The sequence below is a fragment of the Pocillopora damicornis genome, chromosome 10 (assembly GCF_964200805.1).
Source record: "Pocillopora damicornis chromosome 10, jaPocDami1.2, whole genome shotgun sequence".
NCBI lineage: Eukaryota > Metazoa > Cnidaria > Anthozoa > Scleractinia > Pocilloporidae > Pocillopora > Pocillopora damicornis.
The window spans coordinates 18,649,872-18,677,773 of NC_142679.1; the positions used below are offsets into that span (position 1 = coordinate 18,649,872).

The window sequence follows — 27,902 nt, forward strand, 5'->3', positions numbered from 1 at the left end:
CTGAATACTTTCAAAATCCCGATATTCTTTTCGAGCCCGATAATTCTTCAAAATGGCGGCTGTCGGTTGCTTTACGTGAGAGTAAATTTTTGGAGAAGTGAAGAAATAGCATTTAAAAAATGAATTTCCTTAGAACTCCAGAGGATAGCACTGCTGTTGTGAGAATCATGGGTGAATTCGATCAATTTCTAACGAGTGATCCAAGGAGCCGGCTGACTTATGAAGATCCATCAAGCGATGGACATGAGCAAAGTCAGAGACCATCTTCCAAAAGCTTCGCGAAAACTTTGAATAAATCGAGGAGCCAGGGAAGCCTTTTTTCTAACGAGCGTGAAAAAGATGTGGAGCTCATCAAAAGCCGAAGCAAAATCGCGCATCTAGAGAGTCAAATGAATGTCCTGGAATCAGAAAGAAAACGTGCAAGAATCGAGTTTGAAAAGGATAGTGGAAATGACAGGCTTGAACGGAGGAGAATGGAAGAGAAATACGAAGACCTACAAAAAAACATTCAGTATATCGCAGAGCAAGAAAAAAACGCCAAAGATCAGTTGAAAGACCTGAAAAAAGAGTACGAGACTTACCGCAACAAATCCGAGCAAACGATTCAAAACTTGCAGAGGGAAAAACTAAAACTGTGTGCAGAAAAAGATGAGGTACGTACCTTTATCGGATCTTCTTAGCTTTATTTCTACTTTTTTTTGCGTTTAAGTTGTTTGTTTTACTTCAAAAGAACGCAAAGCAGAATTTATTACTGTTGGCTGAGTATTGAGACTTGTCAAGTTTAATACAACGTCTTAATTATTTTTCAGTTGCGGGAGGATTCTGGTAAAAAAGAAATGGATTTGAAGAATTCTCTTTTCAGGTAATTGTTTAGTGAGTGAATTGGAAAGATTCCCTCATCAGACCACACCACTCTAAAACAAAGCTTTAGTCCCCAAGGTAATTTATTGTTTTCACCATCATAAGTTTTAAGAGTTCATTGTCAACAGGCCAGTTTTTCTCTTCTGTAACAACAGCAAAAAGCTCCACCTTCTCAGCTCTAATTTCAAGCAATATGTCGTATTACATATGCAGTTTAATATTGGGGGAATACCACTTGTAGAATATTTCCCAGTTTAAGCTGTATCATTTGACACATTCAGATCAATAAGTTGCATCAGGATGAATATTTAATGGATTTAATCTCAAGATGTACCCCCTTGCCCCTCACCTCTGTGAAAGTAAGGAAATAAAATATTTAGTTATAGAGATGTTTCATTTTTGGTTTGTTTCAGACAGGGAACTGAGCTAGCTGTGATGCAAAATAAACTGGGAGATACTGAGAGTCAGCTTGAAAATGTCAAAAGGTAATTAAAAGTGATCTCTGTTTACACTTCTTATTACACAGAGTTTCTTTAGTTGGTGGTCATTTCTTTTATTCTTGTGTCCTTAATATGTGATTAAGGGGTGATATTTTAAGGAGAAATTAGATGCCAGTTACTCTCAGGGGTCAAAGGGTTATGAAAATTTAAGAATGTATGTGCATTACATGAGAGTAGAATATGTTTGATTTTGTAGACAATTCTGAACAAATAAATTTGCATATCCATTATGTATTTTCATTTACCTTATATTTATATTATCTTTTTAGTACTGGGTATGTATAGATTCTCATACATTAATTTTAATTTTACAGAAGACTTAGTGAAGTGATGACTCAGCTGCCAGAGCTTGAGCAGCTAAGAGAACATTCAAGAACAGCTGAGCATAGAGTCAAGGTAAATTGAACACATGTTTTAGACTTCATGTTATTACAGTGGTGTTAAAATGTTTTGAAGTAGGTGTCAGACTCTGCAAAACTAGGTGACTGTGATAAGTTCATTAACCCTTTAACTCCCAAGATCTCATTAGTAATTCTCCCTACTATCTCCCATACAGTTCTTGTGATGTTAGTTTGGAGAATTTGGTATTGGAACATGCTATAATCCCCTTACTGAAATTTTTCTTTATTCTTATCACTTGCCTGCTTGATATTGGATGTATATTGTAAGGAGAAATTCTGTCTTGGTCTCTCATGGGAGTTAAAGGGTTAAGGGCCAAAAGGTAATTATTTTGACCAGAATAACCAGCCACATGTTATCATGTAGTTGGTCAAACTCTGGCGGTCACCAGCTTGTTTTGAAATTTGTGTATTATGATGACATATTAATGCAAATATAAGAAGAGGCCCTCCTTTACAGGGTTGATTTGAGGTTATAACTTTCTAGGCAATTTTATATAAAAAGGGCTATAAATTTTTTTGAAGCATCTCAAAAGGTTGGAATCTAAAATACTTGAATCTGATTGGCTAATCATGTACTCCTAACAGGTGTAGCCTTTTACAATTTGGACCATGAACTGGAGTATTTTTCTGTGCCATTCATGGCAAAGCAAAACAACAAACCAGCAGGATAAAATTAATAAGTTATTTAGCAGTGTAGGTCATTTTGCTTGTGAAAAATACTGTGGCATTGGTCTTGAGTATGGCCCTTGGCCTTTTGATGGTGAGCCATACTCAAGACCTTGGACAGAGTTTTTTCCCATGTGGACCTCCTGTGATATGTTTAATTGTCAAACACTTACTTTGTAAGGAATTGGAGCAGAAGTTATCCCGCCAAGATGAAGCTACAGGAGTTGCAATGGTGATGCAGACACAGCTTACAAAGTACAGAAAATTGGAAAAAGAAAATGCCAAGTTAAAAGATGAAAATCATTATTACAGGTAGATCCTTTTAACCATGTATTTCTTGGACATGATCACAGTGACTGTGCTTCAATATTAACTTAAAAAAGCTCAAGATCAGTGTCAAACTTAAATAAAAAGTTACATGCTTCCATTTAGGCACATTAGTCCTCATGAAATGCCCTTTGCCATTTATCAATATATATTTAAATTCTTGGAAATGTACTAATGCACATGCATGCAAATTATGGAACAGGACACTAGAAGAAAATGATAAACTGTCACTTAGACCTTAGAACTGAAAAAAACAAAACAAAGAATTACAGAAGTTTGCATTTCCTTCAAACTGGTTTGAATGGGGGCCTTCAATACTTTGTTTCACAAGTTCTGCTATTTCTTCAAAAAGAAATGAGCACCCTGTTCCAAATAAGTGCCTACCTTGGAGGTACCAAAAGTAAATAAGTGTCCAGGCACTAAATTAATTCATTACTGTACTCTCTTAGTATTTCATTATGATGCACCATTTTTAATGATTGGCCCTTTTAACCACATTACACAACAAAGTGCATGTCCTTTTAAATACTTTTAACCTGTCTACATGTGTGTTTTGCCTATTTGCTCTGACAAAGGGCAAACACTTAACACAAACTCTTGATGGTGGCCAAATTTACATTCTCAACTCAGTGGATAAAACCAAACAATATGTTTTTTATGTTTACTTGCATTTGACAGAGAAACAAATGAAAGTAATCTTTTGTTAAAAGAGAAAGCAGACAATTTACAAGGGAAACTGCAGAGAGCAGAGCAAAGAGTTACAGAGTTAATGAGAGTGGAGATTGAAAATGAGGTCTGTAAGTGAGTGTTTTCATAAGTAAAAACATTTGGCTTCTGATAATCCTTATTTAAATTTCTAGTAACCTTCTGTAGTGTTCCTCAAACAAAAAAGAACATGGCATTCAACACTGACTCCGATTCTTATTCACTGTCAATTGAGCACTGATGAATCACATGAAGGTTCAAAACAGGCAAACAATCCAAAAAAGAAACTACAATTTGATTACTATTTCTGTTTGTGGTTTTGTTTTCTAATGGCCTATACTGGCTTTCTCTCTTTTTAGTCAGAGCACTCTCTCACTCCATGCACAGTTTTCACAGTTTTCCTTGGTTTACAGTAAAATTTAACCCTTTATACCCTAATATCACAATCCATATTCTTCATGCTCTTCTTGATACATTCCTTTGCTACTGGCAAGGAGAAGTTGTTTAACAATCAAACCCTCTTAGGTTAGTGATTATTTCCTTTACTCTCAGGACTCTTATGAATGATTCAGCAGTGTTGCTGTAAGGAGAAATTAGATGCTGCTCAATCTTTATACATGATTATTTATAAATGGACAGGTTGTGGTTCAAGCAAACCATATTCTAGAATTGTACACTGACATTTTATGTCATGAACACTGTTTGAGAGTGTTTTAAGAACTTATACTTTTTTTGTGATTTTGTTGCTGTGCTTTGTATTTGTTGCTGAGATTAATAAATTATAATTAACTTCCTAGGAGCTTAAAAAGAAAATTCAGAAGTGGGAGACTGAAGATCTGTCAGGGACAAAAAGGCTAAGGTCTGTGAACCATAAATGATTCTTTCCAAAGCAATTAATGTTTCAATTTGCAGTTGATATTGTAAGCTGAGTTACACAGACTTTCCTGCTATGAACAATCAGTTCACTAAATTCAAATTAATTTACCATGATATTAAAAGAGTGAAAAATGATAAACAACTGAAACTCCAATATATGCTAGACATTATATCGCTGTCACCCACGGAATTTGTTTCAAAATGTGGATAATTGCATGTTAATTTATTGAATTTACATTTGTTATCTTCTCTGCCTTGATTGCCTCTTAAATGAGGCAACAATAGCCAGGTAAAAGTCAAATGATGTTAATTCTGCCATTTTAGAATAGCATGTACATTGTAATACCTATTAAAGATCCATTTCCCAACAGATCTCCAGCCCAACTTGCACAAGATGTTGCAAATCTTCAAAAGAGCCAAGTAGTGTTATTAGAAACACAAAGTGAGCTGAAATCTAGGTAATCTGGAACCTGCTATTTTGATTTGACACTAAATTATCTTAACTTGTTGAGAATATATATGGCCCTTAGGCTAAGAAGGAATAATTACTATAATTCAAGTGATGGGATTTTTAAGAGTTAGCCTCTATCTGAGCAGAACTTTTCATCAGCCTGGCTGTACAGTTAATCCCTGTGGTCACCTGTTCATGCATGTTGATTGTTCCTTGTTGTTTTTTTGTTTTTGTTGTTGTTTCTTTTTTTCAGTGCACAGATTCATGAGACAGCTTATCAGAGAGCAGTGCAGGAGTTGGCAGCTGCTAAAAAGGAGTCAGCTGAATTTAAGGTAATTATTCGATTATAAGATGCGGAAGGCACCAGTGAAGGGTGATTTGATCACAAAACAGGCTTGTTTGGGTAAAGCATCGTCACTTTTTTCCCAAACTCAATTCAAGTTAACTCAAGTTAGGGAAAAAACAAAGTGATGATGCTTTACCCTGACAAGCCTGTTTTGGGATTAAATCACTCCTTTAAAATCCCCTGAAGAGTGATTCAATCATGAAACAGGCTCGTCAGGGTAAAGCGTAGTCTCTTTGTTTTTTGTCTAACTCAATTCATAGAAGTTAATTTAAGTTCTAAGTGCTCGTCAGACAGAACTGAAGAAAGTTCTGTCTGACAAGCGCTTAGGTGTGAAACTCAGAGTAACAGAGAAGCGATGCATCCTCGTTGATTCTTTCACTTATATATACTCAGCTCTGCTACCACAGCATTGAGTGCTTTATGCCAAGGTCGACTCATATATATGTATTATATATTACAAGGCTCTGCATCTGATACTAGTTCATGTTGATGCATTCCACCCAACTGCCTTCATTTACCATCGGCTTTCTGCAAGTTACCATCTCTCATATATGAACTTTGGGTCACTAGAGCTACTTCAGGCACAATTGTGTTGAATTTAATTTTTACTTCCCTTGAAAGACCATGTTATGTAGCCTTTTGAGTGAGTAGTTATAGATTCACCAAGCATGACATTATTAGGATAAGCGTTGCATTTGAGTCTCCAGTAGTAGCCCCCTTTCTACAACAGCCACCTCCCTGCCATGATTACAAGGTCTAAAATGCATCCCATATACTTCACTGCATTCTTTAACCCTTAAACTCCCATGATCTGATGCTTAATTCTCCCCTCTGGTTGCTGCACATTTCCTTGGAAATTAGTTGAGAGTATTTGGTGGTGGATCAAGATAACAATCTCTACCTGATAAGTCTGAATATTCTCATGACTTGTTTGCTGGATAATGTATGGATATTATAGGGAGAAGTTACATGTTGATCAATTCTGGGAGTTTAAGGGTTAAACAGCCAACTGGTCTTCCTCCTGCCTTTTGGGATTTTTAGCTGCGTAATCTTTTTTTTCGGAACTTTGAAAACCTGAGAAATTTTAATAAAATTGAAATGCAGTAAAAATGATCCGTAATTCATGCTTTGAATTGACTTTGTTGTGTGTTAATTTTTTTCAATTACTAGGAGAATGGTGAGCGACAAAAAGAACTAAATCAAAGGCTCCAAAGACGCTTGTTTCTTGTTACAGCTGTAAGTCTTGGATTGGAAAAAACGATCGTTGACATGCAGTCAAAAATTTAAAATTTGAAAGAAGACATTGTCTCTGAAATTTTTTCACTTCCTTTTTTTTTTTTGTTATTACCCTCCCCCCAGGAGCGTGACGGCTGCCGCAGAATCCTTGACACTTATGACAGTAGCTACTCTTCAAATTACGATCCTCAAATACGCTCCAGGTTACAAGAGGTGGGTTGAGGAGATACGTTTATGTTACAGCTAAAATTCTCATTAATTAGGATATTTTCTAACATATGACCATCCGGCGTGTAAAACGTCGTGAAACTTTATGGACATTTTAACAACTCAGTTTATTCTCAAGCAACCACTTAAGGTCTGGTCATTATCTATTGCCCTGGGGGGGTCGGAGAGTTTTTTTTGTAACGATAACATTGACCTGATCCCCCCTAAAGCTCTGTAATATCCTAATGACTCCCCCCTCCCCTCTCAGTGTCAGTCGGTCAATTTTTTTATATCCCCCCTTTAAGCTCTGTTAGAGACGACTGATCCCCCTTCTTTCCTCCTTTAAATCCTAGGACCCCCCCTCAATAATCTCCCCCCCGCCCTTCCCCCCCACACGATAAATAGTGAATGGTCCATTACCGTACGAATTCGTTTGGAATTCAACCGTGTTTTGTTTTCGTCCTTTAACAGGCGGAAGATCGTCTCAAGACATGCCACGAACACATCGAAACATTGGAGGTGAGTTACGTTCAAATTTCTTTTTAAGGTCTGTTGGTTCAGAGTAGTGTTTGGTAAAGCAAGCCCCTGTATATTGCATTTTCATTCTATTAACTTCTGTGATAAATCACCACTTGAGATAACTATCAGATATGCCATCAAGAGTGTTTTTATTCTTCAAAAGTTATAGTTTTATTCTAGAAAATCATAAACGCTTTTGAGTCAAGCAATCTGATTCGGCTGTACTAAACTTCAACACAAAATAATTTAATTCGGAAAGAAAACCTTTCTCTATTACCGTCACCTAACTTTGAGTTCATCAATTTCGGCTTGGTTCGAGGTGCATTTTGAAGTTTTCTCTGATTGTGTTTTTATTTTTTGTCGCGGAAGCCCAAGATGGCGCTCTTATTTTGCTACAAAATCATGTCCTCATTCTTGATGTGTGAGTAATGGGGGCCGAAGGGGCCTCTTCAGAGACTGAAACTGGATGAAGTTAATAAGTAAGCATCGGATGTATCTGTTTTGTCGTGTCACAGCTTGAAGTGAACCAGAAATCCAACGAAACAAGCAGAGAAAGACTCAGGGCTAATCAGGTATGCAATTGTTATAATTACATTGAACGATTTTAATATCAATAACCGGCACAACAAGCGTCATTTCCCCTTTCTCCCCTTTTTTTTGCGTTTTTCAGGCGAGTGGGGGTAAAAGAGAAAGGTGAGTGTCGCACTTTTCCTCTCGTGCGTGACTCACCCTTCCCACTAGTGACTCACCCTTCCCACTAGCCTCGTGTTCACCTCTATTTGCCTGAAATAAGCAAAGAGAAGACTACTGTTCCGTAAGCAAGACAAATTGAGGAGAGGCGTTTGCTGCTCTCGAAGGGTTTTTAACAGATATTTGCCCAGTATCTCTATCGAGCAGATGTTAAAACATATACTAAATGTATGAAAGTATTTTAGGGGTACGATGATTAATAATTTTTTTGATGCTATTTATACAGCTTGAGGTTGAAAACTGCGAATTGCGAGACAAGGTTTCCAACCAAACCGCAGCTAAACCTGCCGACAGCGCCTTGAGGTAACTGTTTTTTTCCAGTTCATGGATTGTTTTCAGAGAAGTTTCTCAATTTTGTCTAACAGCTGACCCTGTTCAGTTTTTGATTGGCTTAGTAGACATATGCCGTCCATTTGATCCATGTCAAGCTGTCATTTCTCAGCCAATTAGGTTTAACAGGCCACTGTGAATGGACACCCTTCGGCTAGATTGTTTTGAAATCTGATTGGTTTATGAGGGCATGACGTATGCTGCTCAGTTCGATCACCCTCATTTTGATTGGATGATTAAAATCTGAAATTATTGTTTAGTTGGCCGGACTAAGATTTCTGAAAAAACTAGGACTGGCTGGAAAAAACTTCTTTATTTTTAACCTTGTGATTAAGGACGTCGAAAATGCGTGACACCGGCCTTGAGGCACTGATGAACGGAATCGTGACAGTTGAGTTCACTGTAACAGGTCACAGTGTAGATCTTTTTTAGGATCGTGCGTTTAATTAAGTTCTCAAATTAAAACCTCATAACCTGTAATTTAAAGAGTTTCTATTTAAACAATGTATTTCTCACAGGATAGAGTTAGAAAAACTACAGGCGGAGAATGCCAAGCTACAAGAACAGCTGGAAATTTACGAAATCAACAAAGACCAAATGCACATGCGGGTATGGTCATTAATGGAGATCATTTATTAGACAGTCAAAACTCATTACAGTTAGCTCTTCGTTTTGAAAATTTTTGCATTGATCCGTGTTGGGATCAATACTAGTATCTGAGAAACTGCGCACCTACCCCTCCCTTAACCCAACATTAGTCAACTGATAATAAGTTAGGGGGTTAGGGGAGAGGTAGGTGCGTAGTTTTTCAGCTACTGTCATTGATTCCTTGTGTTGTGGGACCAAAACAGCGGCGATCGGGTCTTTTTATAACTGCAGCGAACAATACATACGACTGAGATAAGTTTTTTCGGACAGAAAGGATCAGAAGATGTGGTTTAACTCGGTGATAACTTCTTCCGTAGTTTCCGAGCGCTAACAGAATGTAGACGAGCAAAAGAGCCGTTTGTTTTCTGAATAGTTTTATTACTTGAATTCCAGTATTGTGAGGTAACTAATGGGATTCTCAAGAAATGGGTCCCTGCTCCTCTGACCTGCATCTTTGTACCTCCAGGGTTATTACGATCCAACTAAAACCAAGATTGTCCATCTGTCGATGAATCCATCCAGTGTCGCTAAACAACAGCGTGGGGAGGAGCTGGAAAATCTGCGGAAGGAGAACGAATATCTGAAGAGGAGACTAACGGTCGTGGAGGAGGGAGGCGGCAGCCCTAATGACACCAGTCTCCTCGGCAAGCTCGGTCCTGAGACTGCACCAAGTGTGTTCAAACAAGTGGAAGGTTAGCCTTTAAGTCCCTGGTATGCGGGTAGACTCTCCAGGGCACTGCGGCTCAAGCGCCGAAGCAGCGAGAAACGAGCCAAATAAGAAACCTGCGCATTTAAGTCTCCCGGTTCCGCTGCTCGTGCTACAGCGCCTGTGAGAGCCCCCATGCATTATCTCATTCATTACTCATAGGATGCTGGTTAATACCTAATCATTGCTCCTTATTTAACACGGTTATGAGGGCAGCTGCCGGTCCCATCAAAATCTTATTATCTTCCTTCTGAACAAGGTTGAGATTTTGTCATTTTCTCAACAGATTTTAAAGCACAGTTGTCCTCGGCAGAGATGAAAAATCAGCGCTTAAAAGAGGTAAAACAAAGAAGAGGTTTGTTGCAACAGTTTAAATGAATCGCATGTAAGCGTACTCATGTACCATGCGTGCCACAGAAGTCAGAGCACACTCGCTCTCTAGAACAAACTTGTAAGAAAAAGTGTAACGCAATCTTCTCCAGCGTGTTAACATGTCACGTAACGTTTTACTGTCAGGTTTTCAAGAAGAAGATTCAAGAATTTCGTGAGGCTTGCTATGCCTTAACAGGCTACAAGATTGATGTCATTCGAGACAATCAGTATCGGCTTCAGTCCATGTATGCTGAGAGATCTACGGACGATCTGTTATTTGAAGTAAGTTCTACAGCAACAGAATATCAACAATATTCTCTTGTTCTACAGTTGATTAAACTTACTGTACATCTAAACGTTGGAAACGAACTGGAGATGTTTTTGAGACATGAGCGACAACGGTGTTATATCATATCCAATTTTTTTGCTTGGTAAATCTGTATTAATTTTTAAAGCTATTTTTAAAGAAAAAGTATTTTAACGAAAATTTGACTTTACCTGATAACTGCCTCGTGTTTGACCTTGTCGCGTTTTTTCTTTTTTTTTCCAGAGCAATGTTAAAGGTGAAATGATGTTGCTAGCCACGGATTTTTCCTCTCAGCTAACGGATCAAATATCGACTTATTTGAACAGATTTAACTCCATCCCAGCCTTCCTGAGTAATATCACACTAGAACTGTTTAATAGACAAACTCAAACTATAGTTATTAACTGATATTTCGTGCAGTCGTGCAGAGATTGATGTCCGTCACTCGCGCTGAGTAACGACTTGCAAATCTTGAAAAATTCTGTTTAATTTGCCGTCTACAGTCTATGTCAATTTTGTCCATCCTGCACCATGTTTGATGTCCTCGCTGGAGTTCTCTGTTTTCTTCCCCCTAAGGTACTGATAAAAGACGTCAATTAACCTTCGTAGAGGGCAGGGAGCCAATCAAGAAATCGTAGAGCCAGTTAATATTCCTAACTCTTTCTTCCCTTTTGAACGACGCCCTCTGTATCACTCCCGTTTCTCAACTGTGAAATTCAGTCGCGGATAGTGTAAGATAGTGAGATCCTTATGACGAACCTGGAAGCTATCATAGCTAGAGTTACTCATCTCAGAGGGGCTTTCAATTAATTTGGTAACCCTCTATTGGACTTAATCCAAATAAATCATAGCCAGAATGAGCCAATCAGAAGTCGAGGTTAAAACGTGCACCAGTGATAAGCGCGGGAAGTGTGCGTCAACGCTTCTTTTTGGGCTAAAATTTAATTTGCGCTTACTAGTCAGGTTAAAGCTCCGGGAAATACAATTTTAAAACGTTACAGTCTCCCGACTGCCAATCGGAGTCATCTTGCTTTATTATCGTATAAAGCAAATGTTACAACCTTAAATCATTCCTTTCACTATGGCTTCTTTTTTTTATTATTTGTAAATATTTTGTGTATGACATGTAAATAAAAGTTAACTGTCAATCTCATTAGAAGGCAAAGTCATCACTTACAGTTTTTAAGAGATGCGTAGAAGGAAGAGCAACAAAGATTCATCCCTAAACTTCCAAACATCCTTATGCTCAGTCGTCATACTGTTATCATACATTTCCTAAGGTGCTTACAAGGCGAATTTGTTTTACAATCAGAGAGATGATTCATTTCATGAAAGAAGCCTATTTAGGTGTCAGTTACTTCTTCTAAGCAGCGGACGACGACAATAGGATATTTGGGGCTCGACTACGCACGCGTTTCAGCCTGAATGGAAAAAGGGACTATTCGGGTGGTTACAGAAGCAAAAATGGTTGCAGAGCCAGAGACATACAAATTAGAGTTTGTCTTGTGTACATGACATCTTTTTGCCGAGCGTTTGCTCCAAACGTACTTCTTCTAAACTTAGTTCGAATTGTATTTTCGTAATGTACCCTGCCTAATCGCTCCCTCCCCCTGGTTTTTTTTCCTGCCACATGGAACCGAGGCTTGTCCAGCGGCCTTCAGCCCGTCTAAATAACAAAGATACTTTTTCCTCGATTGCCTTGATTGCTCTGCGTAGGTCGTAAGCGGATAATTGGCAATAAAGTACCAGTTATGTATTTCTTTTTATCTCAGAATATTCTTCCTGTCGTATTTGCCGTGCTAGTGGTATTGATTACTTGGTACCTATGGCGAAGAATGGTTAAGGGGCCAGGGTCGAATTCTGGGGAAGAAACACACACAGTGACGGTAAAACAGAAGGTGAGTATTTTAGTTGTGTTCGTTGTCTAAGCTATCGTCCTCTTTATTTTCTTATTTATGAAGATTTTATGTGTACTTGCTCTTTCCCTCTGGCTTATTTATACGAATTCTGAATGAAAAACAAATCGTTTCGAAAAACTCCCCTTGGCTGCGAACAACCCTTAAACAAGAGAGCGATGTCTGTTGTTTCGCTTTTTAACGATCAAGTTTAATGTAGAGGACTTTCTAATTATTTCCATATTTATTCATCGTGTTCTAAAAATTAACCAGTTTAAAACCATCTGTTTAAAATTTTTTCCTAGCGAAAGTCGAATTTCTACGTAGTATATGTCTCCTATTCGTCAAAAAAATTTGAGACATGAATGAATGTGAAATTAAAATGATGATCCAGCGCATGTGATTTAAGCAGCTCGATTCAAGTTCAATTCCCGTAACTTTTTTATTTCCAGCCGTAAATTCTTCAAAAGGATTGTATTTCCTAACTCGTTAACCATAAAGCAGATGTTGTATATTTTTACTGTCATAAATAGAGTATTGTGTGAGGAAATGTCAATCATTTCATCATTGTTATTGTATCCGTCAAGAGTTTTTCATGTCATTAAAATATGTAGATCATTTTCCTAAGTGTAACATTGGACTAGCTATTATTGAAACCTTGCTGTCAAACAGACAAACTCTTGCATTGTTCATTAAAAAGCAGTAAGTATGTGCATCATTTGCTCTGCTTTGATTCCAAGAATACTGTTGAACCTTGATTATTCAGATTCATGGGGACTGGTTGAACCAGTCCTGATAATAGAGAGTCTAGATAACCAATACTATGAATATTGAAACATAAAATGAACCTGAATAACGTGAAATAAAATATTTATTATTTAATTTGTATCATGCAAGAATTAAAGCAAATTCTCAAATCTTTCCATGAATTGTCAACATTTGCTAAAAGTTTTAATCAAAGGGAATCAAGCTGACCAACACACTTAACAGTGACCTAACTTATGCTTTGGCTAATGAAAAAAAGAAGTAGCAGATTTCGAATGTGACCAATCAATATTTAATTTAAAAATGGGACCAGAGAAACAAGTCCAGATAATCGAAAAATTTGGATAATCCAAGGTCTGCATAACTGAAGTTTGACCGTAATACAGTTCCATTGGAAAGTATGCCTTTTGTCCGCCATTGCAAAATACAGAAATATAGTAAGGCTTTTTACCACCACTACTTTTAAAGTTATGATTTTAGAATTTCAAACTGCATAATGAATTATGCTGTTAAAAGCTCTGTGAATTTTTAATCATAAGAGTTTTGTTTTGTATAAGTTTCTTAAGAGGGGGCAACTTATGAAAAAGGTGATTTAAATGTGTTTGTCCCTCAGGTTTTAAATATGTCCCTTAAATTAGCATTAGACTTTAAGACTCCCTTGGGAAACTAATTAAAACTGTTGTATAAAGAGGTTAGTTTCCAAAAAAACTGTGGTGCTGCAGTGGTAGGGGTTGTTACAAGATAATTTGGCTTTATCGACTGAGGTGCTAATCTGAAGCTAACACTTTGACTGTTAGCTCTTCCTCATTCACTCTGTTGAAGAGCTAACGTTCAGAAAGTCAACTTTAGAAACTTGTTATGGTGGTTAATTTACATTATCAACTCAGTTAGTAAAACCAAAATATCTGAGTAAAGCTTCGTTGTTTCCTGATGGAAATATAGGATGATGATAACAATGAGGTGACAGTTGAGGAGGCTACAAAGTTTCTGGAAGGAGCAGGAATTATAAAGGCAAAAGATATTCATTACCTCAGTGAGGATGAAAAAGAGAAGATTTGTAGAGAGTCTAGTGAACCCATCTCAGAGGAGCCAGAAAAGAGAAAGGAGAAAGAAATGACAATGGCAGATACTTCCAACATTCAGACTTACTACAAGTCAAGTCGATTGGGTATCAAAGATATTGAAAACCAAATGACTGAAGAGGAATTGGATCAAGAAAAAGAGTGAGTGCCAAAATAGATTTTAAGTACTGTAAATGGATGTATGTCTATTGGATACAAGACTGTTGTTTAAGCTGTTTAGCATAGCTAAATTAGTGAAGTTCAGATCTAGCTATTGTTATTGTTGATAAGCTGTCTACTAAGTTGTGTGTTGCAGATTACAAACGACTACTACACTTTAGTCAGCTTTCTTGTCTTTCCAGTGTGTTCTAATTTGTTCCTTTTGATATTTTCATTTGCTCAGATCAGCTTAAGTGTTTGCTTCAGTTTTAGTCTTACAACACCCAATTAAAAAGCACTTTAATGAGTTAACATATTTTTCAGGGTCAAATGAGAACCTACATGTCCAATTTCCGTCCCAATCAAAACTAGAACAAAATTCTTGAATGGGAATTGTTATCATCAGCCTGATTTGAGCACTAATAGGACAGTGTGCCTGTCATGCTTGTAACTGGACAGTGTGATATGATAGTTGACAAGTCATGTCTATGTAAGTGGACAGTACACATGTCATGTGTATGCACTGTCTTTGCACATTTCGTTGAGTTATCTGTCATTCGTTTATGAAAACGCATCACTGACATCTAGTTTCTCTCTTGAATATTGCTATAGTTTTGATTTGTAGGTAACAGGACTTTGTGTCATCCAATTCTTTCTGTAACGATTCTTGTGATTAACAAAGCAGGCGACCGCAAAGAAGGAGTCCGATTTGTTAATCAGGATTTTTTTCATCACTGGTATGATTACAAAACAAATTGGACTCCACTCAGTCCTATTACTATTATTAAGTCACTGTTGGTAGTTTAGGTTATGTAGTTGCTCGCTCCAATTCTGTTTCAATGGAGGAAGATTTTTTTTTATAAAGATAGTTATTCCTTTTCTTTGTAATCTTCAAAGGATGCAGAGGAAACAGCTGGAAGAGATTTTCAAGCTGCTAGAAAATGATAAGGACAAGTATGGTGTAACAACAATGGATGATCTACAAGCACAGATGAAGTTATACACGAGATAGTACTCTAATAATTAACTTGTTATTTTGTGTAAAGAGATCAGGATAACTCAAGCAGTTGTTCTTATTTTGAAGTCATCAGTATGTAAAAATAATTTATTTGCAGGGTTGACTTAATTACATAAACTAAAGAGTATGTTTTCTGTTTTTATTTATATATTTGTTATTGTTTCACTTTTATTATTAGAACTAAAGGCTGTTTAAAACAGGTCATTTTAAGGTTCTACACTATGAAGGTAGAACTTAAATGCAATTTAAACTTTCTGATATTTAAGGAATCCCTTTGTTTTAGATATTTATTTTCAATGCTTTAACAAATCATTGAACTCTCTTCTGAATTTTTGCATCTTATTAAGTTGTTTCCTCCAGAGGCAATCTTTGACTTCTACTTAACAATTGGTTCATATGTCAGCGTGTGTTCATCGAGATATGAAGCACACGGGAAGTTTGGAGAGCATGAAAGATGCGTAAGAGTTGCTAGAGGCGTAGCCGAGAGCAATTCTAGCTTCTTGAGTGCTCTCCAAACTTCCCGCGTGCTTCATATCTCGATAAACGCACAGCTGATATATGAACCAATTGTTTCATAACATTTTCAACCTGATGGAAAATTTTTTTCTTGAGGGATTTGTTTGCTGATGTCATGAGCGTGCACAATAGGAATATGAAGCACGCTTGCACAATTGAATTTGATTACACAAATATACTGGCTATGTTATAAAAGAAATTTTGGCATAAAATTTCAGGTATCAAACTTGTATCACACGCTATTTTATATTTCATCATACTTTGTTTATTTAACATATTGTAAGGAGTAATTTTTCTTAAAACTGCCACTCATGTCATGACTGTTTTCATGAAATGAGTTATATTCCTGAAGTTTTAGATACCTCCATCATCATTAGGTAGTTTGATCTCAGGTTCAACCCTTTATTAACTTTCAAATGGTAGTTGAGTTTCAGTAATACCACTGTTTTGGAGCATTCATGAGATCACTTGTTAATAATTAACAATATGATGTTTTTTCCACGAGGTTGATATGATTATTTCCAAAACCTTACTGTTGGAAACACTTAATCTTTGTTCAATGTGGCACTTAAAGCCATACCCACCAACAGGCATTTGTTATGGTAGATACCCCATATAAATGATACTCTACCCAACTAAATAAGGTACCACAGGTACCCCAAAAGATTAATATCTTCTGTTTGAAGTAACTCTAACTGGTATTTGATTTAAAGGGGTGCTTTATTAGCCAAAGGTCAAAGTGAAGTGGAAGGCATTAGCTGCCAGATATATTGTTTTAACTTGACTTTACATTTCTATCTTGTCAAAGTTTTATAACACAAAAAGTATCTATTACATGTTAGTAATATTTGAAGTAATTTTCCGATGGTACACTTGCTTTGCGAGCTTTGTTCAGAAATATGTTATACAAAAGAGACATTCTTGTGATAAGATTTGTCAATTTCCATTGAAAAAATTGGAAATACATATAAAGAAGTAGAGCTGGGTCTTACTGATAATTTTATATAATTTTTAAAGAAAGAATGAGCTGTGACCTGAAGTTGTACATGATTCTTCATGTTGCAAATAGAGAAAAGTTAAACTGGTGTGTAGAAACATTTGTCAGTAAGTGTTTATCGCTTTGTGAAAGTGGAAATATCTCCATAAGCAGCTGATTGACTTGATTAAGCCCCATAACCTGGTTAGTAAAGGAATGGGCGCAGAATAGCTGGTCTGATTCGAAAAACTGTGTATAGTGGAAGCTCATGCATAGCAAATTATGTTTAAAAATCCTACAGGCTGAAATTTGTAAACTTAAGCTCACAAAAACAAAATGAAAGAGGTCCCAATCTACTAAATATTACAGAATACTGGTGAACAACATCTAGTTGTTATGTGAAAAAACAAAATCAATAGGCAGGAAAAAAAAGTACTATCAGTCCTAAATTAAGGTTAAGGGCCAATAATTCAATGGTTTTCACATATCGTAGAATTATTACCTTAATTGACTAACTATCAGTTTTTTTAACTTAAAGTTTAGAAGCAAAGGTATCTCAGAAACTTATCAGCCTGAGTTGTTGATATCCATACATAACACGTAGAGTGAATTCCATCCTATCACTGATAGAACAGGATTTATTTCACGAGTTTTTCAACCCTGTGAACAGAATCCCCTATTTTTAGTCCATGAAAAATTTTGGAGAGAGTGAGGGTTCCTACCTTCTCTTTGGAAGATTGGAAGCAACTTTGTTGACACATAAGCTTTTTACTGTAGTGAGGTGTGTTTTTTCAGGTTTATATATATCAAGTATCAGCATTCAATATTGATTTAATGGAAACTGTTTTCTATTTTACTCAGGCAACAGTATGCTTTAAGATTAGGATTTAACAGTTTTATTTGCTTTATCAAGTTGTAACATGTTACGCCTAATGTAAGACTGGCGTTAACGATATTAGTTTTTGAAAATAATCGAATCTTTATCCGAAGCTAATTTGTGTTTCAGTTTTGGTTTGAGTTTTTCAGTTGATTAGAATAATGAAAGATAGTTCCATTAGTTATTACTCAATGTTGATGAGGCCCAAAATATATCATGACGAATTCGTGTCCATACTTCTATCCTAAACTTAAAGAGTAAAACTTGTTGCTTTAGCGCTCCAGTTTGGCCTGGGTACAAATGTCTCCCAGTTCCTTTCCATAGGAAACGTTTGCATGCAGGCCACCATGCCAGTGTGGAAGTCTGCGGCTGGTTTCGCCCTCTTCAGACGTACTCGAATCTCTAAAATTTCCAGTGATTGAGTATTTCATCGTAACTGAATAACGTAGCTTTTGAGGACCAGTGTTCAAGCGTAATAAGCTAGCTGAAACTGGACTCTCAAATGAATATATGAGAAGATCACTGCGGCATTAAAAAAAGTAATAATAAAAAGAAAACAAGAAAACGAAAGAACTGATTTGGCACGATTGTCGTGTTGTTTACTTTCGTACGATTACGTAGTACAACCTAGTACACACCCCTTCAAATTCACGTGAACAGTGTCATCCAACTTAAAATTTAATTTTCCAGTAGAGTATGCCACTTACGTTTCAAGATTGTACTGTATATTTTATTAAGAATTTTTGAAATTTTCGTTCACATACCTATTACAAGCAACAAAATTAATATTTCCTTACAGTTACTCTTCGTAGTTACGAACGCTACGTCCTAGTGACGTCAGTCTACGCATGCTCTATATTTGTTTTCTGCCGTACCTGACCGATGACATGTTAGAGATACGAAGCGGAAAGAGTTTGAAGAAGTTTCCGATTTTTTACGCAAGAATATGACAATTGTTTGGCGTTGTCAGCGATAGCAGGTTTTTTATTTCAGTCAAGAAATTGTGCTCTCTTCTTTCATCCGTGTGGAGCTGACGTAGAGATGTTCCACAATCGTTCAGCGAGTCTTGGAGAACTTCATGGAGGTCACGGCGTTCGTGAAGCAAGCGAGGGGGAGGAGGCGAATTTGGAGAGGTCCAAGAGTTCTAGACATCTTACGAAGAAGAAGAGTTTTAGGTTTGGGTCCAGAGATTCTGTCGGAGGAAGGAAGTTAGTCAGAAAGCCATCGATGAAGTCTGTTTCGAACATGGTTCACAAACTGATGATCCGAATGTCTGCTGTACAATTTCCTTCGAACTCTGCATACTCGACCTCTTCGATCGGTAAGATAGACGAGAGTGCATCGTACAAGAAGAAGAATTTTGACGTCGATGAAGAAGCTGCGTCGAAAATTCGGAGAAGTAAATCAATGGAGGTCCTCAGTATGTCTGGACTGAAGAATCATGGTAACACTTGTTTTATGAACTCAATCATTCAGTGTCTCGCTCACACCGATTTATTAGCTGAATATTTTGTTATGGACCAGTATAAGGAAGATTTGAAGCTCCGCAAAGGACAAACTAAGAAATTCGGAACTCGCGGTGAAGTAACGGAGAAACTGGCACTTTTACTCAAGAGTTTGTGGTCGAGTCAGTATAATTCGCAGATCAGCAGCGATTTCAAGTCGATCGTTGGAAAATATGGCGTGCAGTATCGAGGATACGCACAACATGATGCCCAGGAGTTTTTGCTTTGGCTTTTGGATAAGGTTCACGAGGATTTGAATCGGGCAACGAAGCGAAAATATAAAGCCAACAAGGTGAGGATAAGTCAAAAATAATCTCTAAATTAGTATTGGTTAGTCCATTTTTACGATACGACACTTCGGTGTCGATCAAATTACTCGCAAGTCTCGTGCAATTATGTACGTGGATTTTGATTTTGTCAAACAGGTTCACTATGGCAAGCAAAACATCGCATGTTTTTCTTTCAAATGGTTCTTTGTTTTCACAATTTGCGTAAAATTCATTGATTGGGGATCTATGCAAGATAAAATCTTCCATGTTTTGGCTTTTAACCAATATTTAAAAAAACTGTACAATACTTTTCTGTGTCTAAATACTACTACAATGTTCACCAGGGCCACGTTACGATGTCTTATTTACACGTAAATCGACCATTGCGAGAAATATAGCTAACTAAAAGATAAATCATGGTACTTTTTCCGTATTTCTTTGCATCATATTGAAGTCTGAAATGAAAAGACACTTGATCGATTGAAATTTCATTTTCGTTCACTATAAATACTCTACACGATTGAGAAAGCTGAGTGGTCGTGATCGCTTAGCAATTTATTATTTGCCCAACATGTCAAAAAGCTTGAAGTAGAAAGTTTGCAGATATTTTTGCCAGCTATCTTGCTTGATTTTAAACAATTCGGCGAAATCAAAATATAGTTTGTGCAAATGTCTGCAATGGAAAGCTTATCCCTTTAATCTGATAAACCGACAGCGACGTAAAAATTTGAAATATGAAAACATTTAAAGTGGGTGTTAACTTTTGTGAAAATATCTTTAGTCACTTTTTGCGATTAATTCTCTTTTATTTCTCACGCTATGATGTAGATGGTGTAAAGCTTTGTTTAAATAGATTGTTCCACCAGGATTAGGTCCTTCGTGATCAGTTGATCACTGACACTGAGCAAGATCATTAGCATCTTGAAGCATGAAGTGACAAAAGGTTCATGTCGTCTTTGATGTCAAATTTTTTTTTTTCTTTTTTGCAAAAACTTCACAAAGGAATCTTGCTACTTTTGCATGAAGTTTGTGGCCAGTGCTTCTATTCTTTGCAGAGAGAACATTTTGCCATCAAACAAAAGATATTTCTAGAAGATTAAATAAAAAGAGCATTGTTCAAAATTACCAGAAATTAACATTATAAAGAAAGCTTTAACGAGATCCATGGGTTTGCCCTTAAGTGGGGTAAATTTAGCATGCCTTTTCATGCACCACTGATTCTAGATTGATGTTAGTTAAAATATATCAACCCAATAATTCATAACTTTAACATTGTGATTAAAATACGAGCTGGTAATACACTGAAATATTGAAAGGATTGAGACCTCCTTGTCTTACTCATATACATGCTCTTTCACATCAGCCATTCTTCAACGCAGAAAGTTGCTATTCAGAAATTTTTGTGCTCTATCTAATCAATTATATCTATTGATAGATATGTGAGTATCTTTTGTCAAATGGAGGTTAAAGTTATCTAAACAGATGTCTTGAATTATTTGCAGCATTCCTGGTTATTTAGCCACCCTTTTACTGATTTTATCCCACTGTAAACAAGAAATACAGTTATTGGGGTTATGTTTATGTATAATCCTGAAATTAATCGATAGATCAAACTTTTTTTGTTCTGGTCTTAAGTTTATCAAGTTATCATCTTGATTTCAGGAAAGTTCAGGAAGATCTGATGACACCATTGCCCTGGAGGCACTTGCTAATCACACTCGCTGCAATGATAGTTTTGTCCTGGATTTATTCCAAGCTCAGTATCGCTCATCTCTCAAATGTCCCAGATGTCATCAACAGTCCACTACTTTTGATCCATTTCTATGTCTTTCTTTACCCATCCCTCAAAGGGAAAGCCGTCCCATCATTGTCACCACAGTATTCGTTAACTCATCAAGGGTTCCTTTGCGCATCGGTGTCAGCGTACCCATAAATGGAACAATTGCTGATCTGCGGAATGTTGTGTCAGACATGACAGGCATCAGCGAACAATCTTTGATTCTCACAGAACTTTACCATGATGGATTTCACAGAACGTTTCATGATAAGCAGTCTTTGAGTATTGTTCATGAAGGAGACAATATTTATGCTTTTGAGGCTCCCAGTGGACTTTTTCCTGAGATGGAAACAGAAGATGGAGAGGCACCTGTCATGTCAGATAATAAGGGACCGATTTCAGATACTATTCTGATCCTCCTGGCAAACTGCCAGGGTCCTGCAAAAACCACATCAAGTAAAAGGTAACTGTGTTGGTGGAGCCTGTGTTGGTGAAGCATGTTTCTGACAAGAAGGGTTGTTTTTGTTTTTTTTTTTATACCAAAGCTGGTTTTGGAGTCTTTTGTCCTAACCATAATGACCCCTTCAATCTTAAAGTTGTTTGTTGGGTGTAAGGTGTTAATGTTCACCACAGTGGCCAAAATTTTTCTTCTGTTAAATTTTTAAATGTCAAGTTTACTTCTTCATGTCAAAATCCTTTCTCTCCTTAAAATGTGTGCTGCTCTTGAAATCTGATCATATCATTGTTATCAACATCATACTGTTGCAGGGTAACTAAGTATTATCAACTGAGTGGATAATGTAAATTGGCCACTTTAAAGAGTTGTAAAGCTGATATTTTGAGCATTAGCCTTGTGTCAGAGTAAGGGGTTAACGCTGGAATGATTCGCTCTGATGAAGGGCTAACGCTCAAAACATCAGCTTTGAAAGTCTTTACTCAGTGATGATATTTAATTACCCTGTTTAATACTCCCACCAATGTAGCATGACAGTTTCTTTAGAAACTTACCCCCTTTATTCTTACTGTTGCAGGTTTGGCCTTCCCTTTATTGTAAGAGTTCTCAGGGAGCTAAGTTATGAAAATCTTCAAGCAGCAATCTTGAAAGCCATGTCAAGGATTTTAATGGACAACATGTCATCACAGGTAAAAATTGAATAGGAAAAGATCCTGGAGTAACAACTTTTGATTGTATGTGTTAACCTTAATTACATGATTAAAAATTTCATCAGATCAAGAAGCAAGGCTTGGTGTTCAGACTGAGAGTGATCAATGGTTTGCCAGGGAAAGGTGCACTTTCTCCTGAAGTGGATCATCCCTTATATCAGGCAACTGTTGACAGGTGGGTCTTGCACCTGTTTTGATTTTGAAAAACAGTTGACAGTTGAAATGTGAGCTTTAATGAGAAGTATGTATCACTTATCACCTCTTGTCACATTTTAAGAAACCAAGATTGCAATTTCTGTGATCAATTTGATGACAGTTTTAGATAGCTTGAGTCACTTTGTGGAATCTCAAAGCATGGACAGTGTCATAATTTTAAATAATCTTTTTTAATGGTGGATTGTTTTAGGAGTATACTCCTCCTCTAATGAAAAAAAAGCAGTTGTGTCTCTTAGTTTGCTTGTATGATTTTGAATTGTTCTAACATCTTACAGAGCACTCTTGTCATGTGGATCAGGAAGTGGACCTAAGCATATCAAGGTGATGGCTGAATGGGACCAAGAAATAAGAGTGAGGTAACAGAAAATCAAATTAATAAGATAAATTGAGTAAAGCTTTGTCACTTCCATGATCTAAATATTGTTTCCCTGCACTTTATAATTTTAGCTATGAGAATTTGGAATTTGAAGTGTTGCTTTTTTTTACAGAGGGAAAAATGGGGGAACTCGGAGAAAAATTCTTAGAGTAAAATCAAGAACCAATAGTAGACTCATCCCAAATGTTATACTGGGCCATGAAATAAACATGGACCACAGCAGTGGAAGTAAAGCCCTCTGCTCTGCTTGATCCCTACTCCCTAAACTTAACCCATTACACCTTAACATTAGAATGAAAATTCTCCTTACTGTTTGCCACATATTTCTCACAGTGCCATAAAGGAGAGTTTGTTTGAAAATCAAGAGCTTTTTTTAGTTGTGATCATTTCCTATATTCTCATGACCTTACTGTTTGATTCAGGTGTGATATTGTTGAGAATGTTATTTCATCATTTCTTGTAAGCATAACTCAGTTGTTCATGGTAGTCTTTGTGCCTTTCCTTTGATAGCTTTGTCAAATCAAGTGTTTTACAAGAACGCCCAGAGGAGCACCGCAGTGTACGTGAAGTGGAGTCATTACACAACAGCTCACATAATGTTGATCTGGAGGACTGCTTTAGGCTTTACACCAAAGATGAAAAGGTTTGCATGATTTTGATTGTTACTGAGTCACAACGTCAAAACATAATTGTTGCATTTTATGAGATTGTGTGTTGTTTTGATAACTTTCTTTGACCCCTAGGAAGGAAGGAAAGTTAAAATCGATTAACTCGAAGATTTGCATACAGAATACCTTTCTTCAAACACAATTGACTATAGTTTCTGTGTAGATATTATTGATAGCATACTATCCATCCAACAGCTTTTAATAAACTAACATCTGCAACCTTGTTGGGCTTATGTGTCCACATACACTCAGTGTTTATATCAGTATTTTTTGTTTCATTTCTTTAGCTTGGTACTGAAGATGCCTGGCTTTGTCCTCGGTGCAAGAAACTTCAGCAAGGAACTGTGAAGCGACTAAGTCTGTGGAGCCTTCCTGAGGTGCTTGTGGTTCACCTGAAGAGATTCAGACAGGTAAGCTCAATTTTATCTTGTATTCAGGTAGAGAAGTTGCAATTTATTTGAGGTCCTTCTAAAAACTACACTGAGATCTTTGCTTCAAATTCCCTATTGCTTTTTTGCTGAGAGGATGAAAGTTTCCCCTCATTTTTATGCAACATTTTAAATAATTTACTATAAAATATCAAGGGGCAGATTTTCTCTTCAGCATTATTTATATCTGAAAAGCATTTAAATGTTTTCACTCCAAGAATGACATGAAAGGAATTTTGCTTTACAAAAGCATTAAATTTTTAGGGAGAAAAGTAGTTACACACAGTAGAAGAAAAAATATCACATCAAGGATGATGTTTGATTTAAGCTAAACTTACAAGAAATGTAGAGCAGACAAGGCAGAGAGTTAATACTTACAATGTGGAGGTGAAAGGGTTATGTAACCCCCTGATTGAAATTAACAGCCTTTAGTGCACAGCAGTGTAAGTGCCTCATCTAGTTGGAGGGTTTTATCTTTAGAGGAAGAAACTTTCAGTGATAAGAAAGACTCCACAGTTTGTTATTCAACCCTTTGATCCCAGAGAGTGAATAGCATCTTATTTTTCCATACATTATCACCTGCAAACCACAGCACTTCAGGAATTGTATGGAGAACAGTATGGAAAATATGCTTACTGATGTTTGGGTGTAAAGAGTTAAATAAAGATATGGTCAGTCTTCATCCAATTCCTCATCCAAAAATGAGACCTTCAAACTGCATCCAAAATTGTGGTAATTTTGTACTTTGAGTAAGCATAAAATTTATGATCTTTCTCAAAATATTTAAATATTATGTTTTCCTAGACTTCTGCTGGTAGAACCAAACTCCACACACTGGTGGACTTTCCTCTAACAGGCTTAGATGTGACTGAGCATGTTGAACCTCGCACCAAACGGTCATCACCTGAAAGCCACTCATTAGGGTGGGGCACATGGGGACGTAAGCGTGCTAGTTCAGTCAGTGGCTCTGATGAAAACCTTTATGACTTGTATGCTGTGTGTAACCATACAGGAGGAATGACAGGAGGGCACTACACAGCATACTGCAAAAATCCTGTCGATTTTACCTGGTACCTGTTTGACGATATGCGTGTAGAGAAGATTAGTAAGCACCAGATTGTCACAAAGGCAGCATACCTTTTGTTTTATACTCGGCGTAATGTGGGATCTTCTTCAGCATCTGAAAGTTCATCAGGTTCCGAGCACTGGGTTTGGAGAATGCCACAGTTTTCATATGAATCTGTGTTCAGCTCTCGTGATGAGCTTTCAAGTAAAGAGGACTCTACAACTGGTAGGAATCCTTTCTTTTTTGTGTGTGTGTATTGTAGTATGTCATCAAATTATTTTTTGGGTTATGGATGTGTCATATGTTTTTGAGAATACAACAGGTAACTACCACCAGTCTTTCCTCTGATATAGATAATGAATCAGTATATGTAATCACATGAGGCCAAGTACTATTAAGGATTAATTGCACGAGAGTTTTCAAAATTTTCCAAAATTGCCCGAGTCGCGAAGCGACGAGGGCAATTTGGAAAATTTTGAAAACTCAAGTGCAATTAATCCTTAATAGTACGAGGTCTCATGGGATTACTTTATCAATAAAGGGCAAAATTTATACGAAGGAAAATCACGCGCGCAGTCTATTTTTAACAAATTTCAAGATAACGAACGGTTGCTATGCAACGGATTAGCCAATCATTAACAGGTAATCATGCCCTCTCTTGATTACTAAAAATGCCCTCGATTAAGAAAAAATGCCCTCTCTCTCAACCAATCAGCGCTCAGTAATTTTGCCCTTTATTGATAAACAATAATAACAACATTCATTAATCTCCAGTATCTTGACAGTTCACTCTTATTCATCACATTCCTCAGAGAACATAATTTGACTGGACTGCTTTTCAGTCTAGAGTGCATAAAGGAAGATAATTGATTCATGCAATGGTCCTTTCAAGTATATTTCTACCTTTTAACTCTGTGTGAGAGGAGTGTTGTTGTTCTTTTTCAGCGTACAATTTTTTTTAATGTTTCTTAGACAATAAAGATTTGAACTGTCTCTGATGGCTTCTAATGTCTGAGTTTTCCTGTAAGATCTGGTCATTTAACATTTTCAACTTTGTACTGTAATTTACATGAATCCTTTTCATTCAAACTTGAAAAGCAATAGGAAATTAATTGAAATAGATTCAGACAAATTGCAAAAGTTCCATCTTGAAAATTAGAACCTTTTTTTCTTGCAAATAAGTTCTGCCTGAGCAATGAGATACAGCAGTTTCTGAAGGCAAGACATATTTCGTTTGGCTACACTCCACAAAGTTGAAGAATGAACGTTTTCAAAAGGGGGGCTCTTTGTTATAAATTCCTTACATGAAGGGCTTCTACCATGGCTCCTGTTTGTGTACCAGTATTCATGGCAACACTGGCAAGTGGAATCTGTGAACTTTCCTGGAATTTGCATATTGATGCAAACCTGAAGTTTAAGAATTGTATTGACTTCAACAAAGGTTGAGAGGTGGGGGGTTTACTTTAAGATTTGAATGTTATTCAAAAAACATTCTCTTCCTAAGGAAGGGAGGGTGAAGGACACCCTGGCACCATTTAGCCATGCCCTCATCAAATGATCAGTATCCTGTGGATCTGAGAACAGTTTAGTGGACTCAGGTTTTCAAATCCCATTATCTGATTAGAAATTCTCACTTTGACCTACTTCACCTTTCTTGTCTGTCATTTGCAAAAAATTTGACATTATTCTGAAAACCCTCATTATTGACATAAATAATTTATTTACAATTATTGTATTTCTTGATTCTCATAACTTATAAGTGATATGTTTTAATTCTGGGGTTTTATGGGTTAAGTCAAGTTGATGGTGAAACTAGATTTCAGAAGAATGTTACATGTGAAATTCTTTTCTCTTTATTTCAGGTCATTCTGCAAATGAATCATGCAGTTCCCTTCCACAGGCTCAAGAGAAGAACACATCTAACAAATGGAAAGAAAGCATGCTAACAGAATCATGTGTGTAACACAAACTTGTTCTGTTTCCTAAATTCCATGATACCCCCAAGGAGCTGTTGAATTAAACATCAGTATCAAAACTGCACTCCACCCTCCTACTTCTTGGGGCTACACAACAGAAATCTGACATCCTGTACGAACACAAAGCTTCCCGGATGGTTTTTTATTAAAGGTCTAAATAATTTGTACAAAAACAAGCAAGTCATCTCCATTAATATGAATAATAATTAGTTTCAATTCACCTTCCCACTAAAGTCCTAATCTTAAGGCCAAGAAAATTGCAGACAAGTGATAGGCTAACATTTCGAATTTTTTCACTTTAACCTTTTAACCCTTAAGAGTGACTGGGATCTAATTTCTCCTTACCTTATCAGCTCAGAATCAAACATGAAGGTCAGGAGAATAAAGGAACTGATCACCTACTAAAGAAGCTCTTGTTTGTTAGACAAATTCTCCTTGTCAGCACCTTGTTTTGAAAACAGTATGGAGAATATGCATGCTGATGTTTGGATGAAAAGGGTTTAGGAACCTCTTTTAATTTATTCATTTAGATTTATCTGCAGATAAGTTAAGAAGCAAGAAATTTCCCTTTGGAAAGACACCTGTGTAACATATGTACAACAGAGAACCGTTCCTGTAATTTTATGGGGAGCATGTTAACATGCTAAGGCACTATTAATTCTTTTTTTCAGCCCATATCCCTTAATTAAGCAAATACTTAACAACCCATAATGGGTAACATATTTTCTACAATTTTTAAAGAAACATTTGAAACCAAATGCACTGCATTGTAAATATATTGCAAGTAGCTAATTTCATTCAAATGCATAAAGCTCTATAAGGCCCAATAAATAGAGTTTGTCTTGGTAATAAATATATTTGTGAAAGTGTTTTGTTGATGTGATTACTACTCCAGTCAATCTGGCTGATTTCTCATCTAGGTCAGGGTAACACAGATCCCTTTAATTTTTTATATTTACCCCATAACTCCTTGTTCAGTGTT

At 36.7% G+C, this 27,902-nt stretch overlaps 3 protein-coding genes across 3 annotated transcripts; all 3 read left to right on the forward strand.

Moving 5' to 3' along the window:
* The first annotated feature begins 20 nt into the window (after positions 1–20).
* LOC113674204 (mitotic spindle assembly checkpoint protein MAD1) lies at positions 21–11,361 on the forward strand. Its single transcript, XM_027190677.2, has 19 exons — positions 21–653; positions 810–862; positions 1,275–1,346; positions 1,676–1,757; positions 2,610–2,740; positions 3,434–3,548; positions 4,258–4,319; positions 4,708–4,794; positions 5,041–5,119; positions 6,304–6,369; positions 6,493–6,582; positions 7,048–7,095; positions 7,611–7,667; positions 8,072–8,148; positions 8,694–8,784; positions 9,290–9,515; positions 9,816–9,868; positions 10,046–10,183; positions 10,452–11,361. The coding sequence occupies exons 1-19, from the start codon at positions 120–122 to the stop codon at positions 10,614–10,616; spliced, it is 2,226 nt and encodes a 741-aa protein (XP_027046478.2). The 5' UTR covers positions 21–119; the 3' UTR covers positions 10,617–11,361.
* Positions 11,362–11,426: 65 nt separating this feature from the next.
* LOC113674205 (uncharacterized) lies at positions 11,427–16,717 on the forward strand. Its single transcript, XM_027190678.2, has 3 exons — positions 11,427–12,106; positions 13,811–14,091; positions 14,986–16,717. The coding sequence occupies exons 1-3, from the start codon at positions 11,960–11,962 to the stop codon at positions 15,098–15,100; spliced, it is 543 nt and encodes a 180-aa protein (XP_027046479.2). The 5' UTR covers positions 11,427–11,959; the 3' UTR covers positions 15,101–16,717.
* A 1,438-nt stretch (positions 16,718–18,155) lies between these two features.
* On the forward strand, positions 18,156–27,789 carry LOC113674214 (ubiquitin carboxyl-terminal hydrolase 31). The gene is made up of 9 exons (XM_027190687.2): positions 18,156–19,272; positions 20,912–21,489; positions 22,058–22,169; positions 22,256–22,365; positions 22,682–22,762; positions 23,293–23,425; positions 23,738–23,860; positions 24,683–25,169; positions 26,807–27,789. Exons 1-9 carry the CDS (start codon positions 18,517–18,519, stop codon positions 26,905–26,907), a joined length of 2,481 nt encoding a protein of 826 aa, XP_027046488.2. The 5' UTR covers positions 18,156–18,516; the 3' UTR covers positions 26,908–27,789.
* Positions 27,790–27,902: the final 113 nt, after the last annotated feature.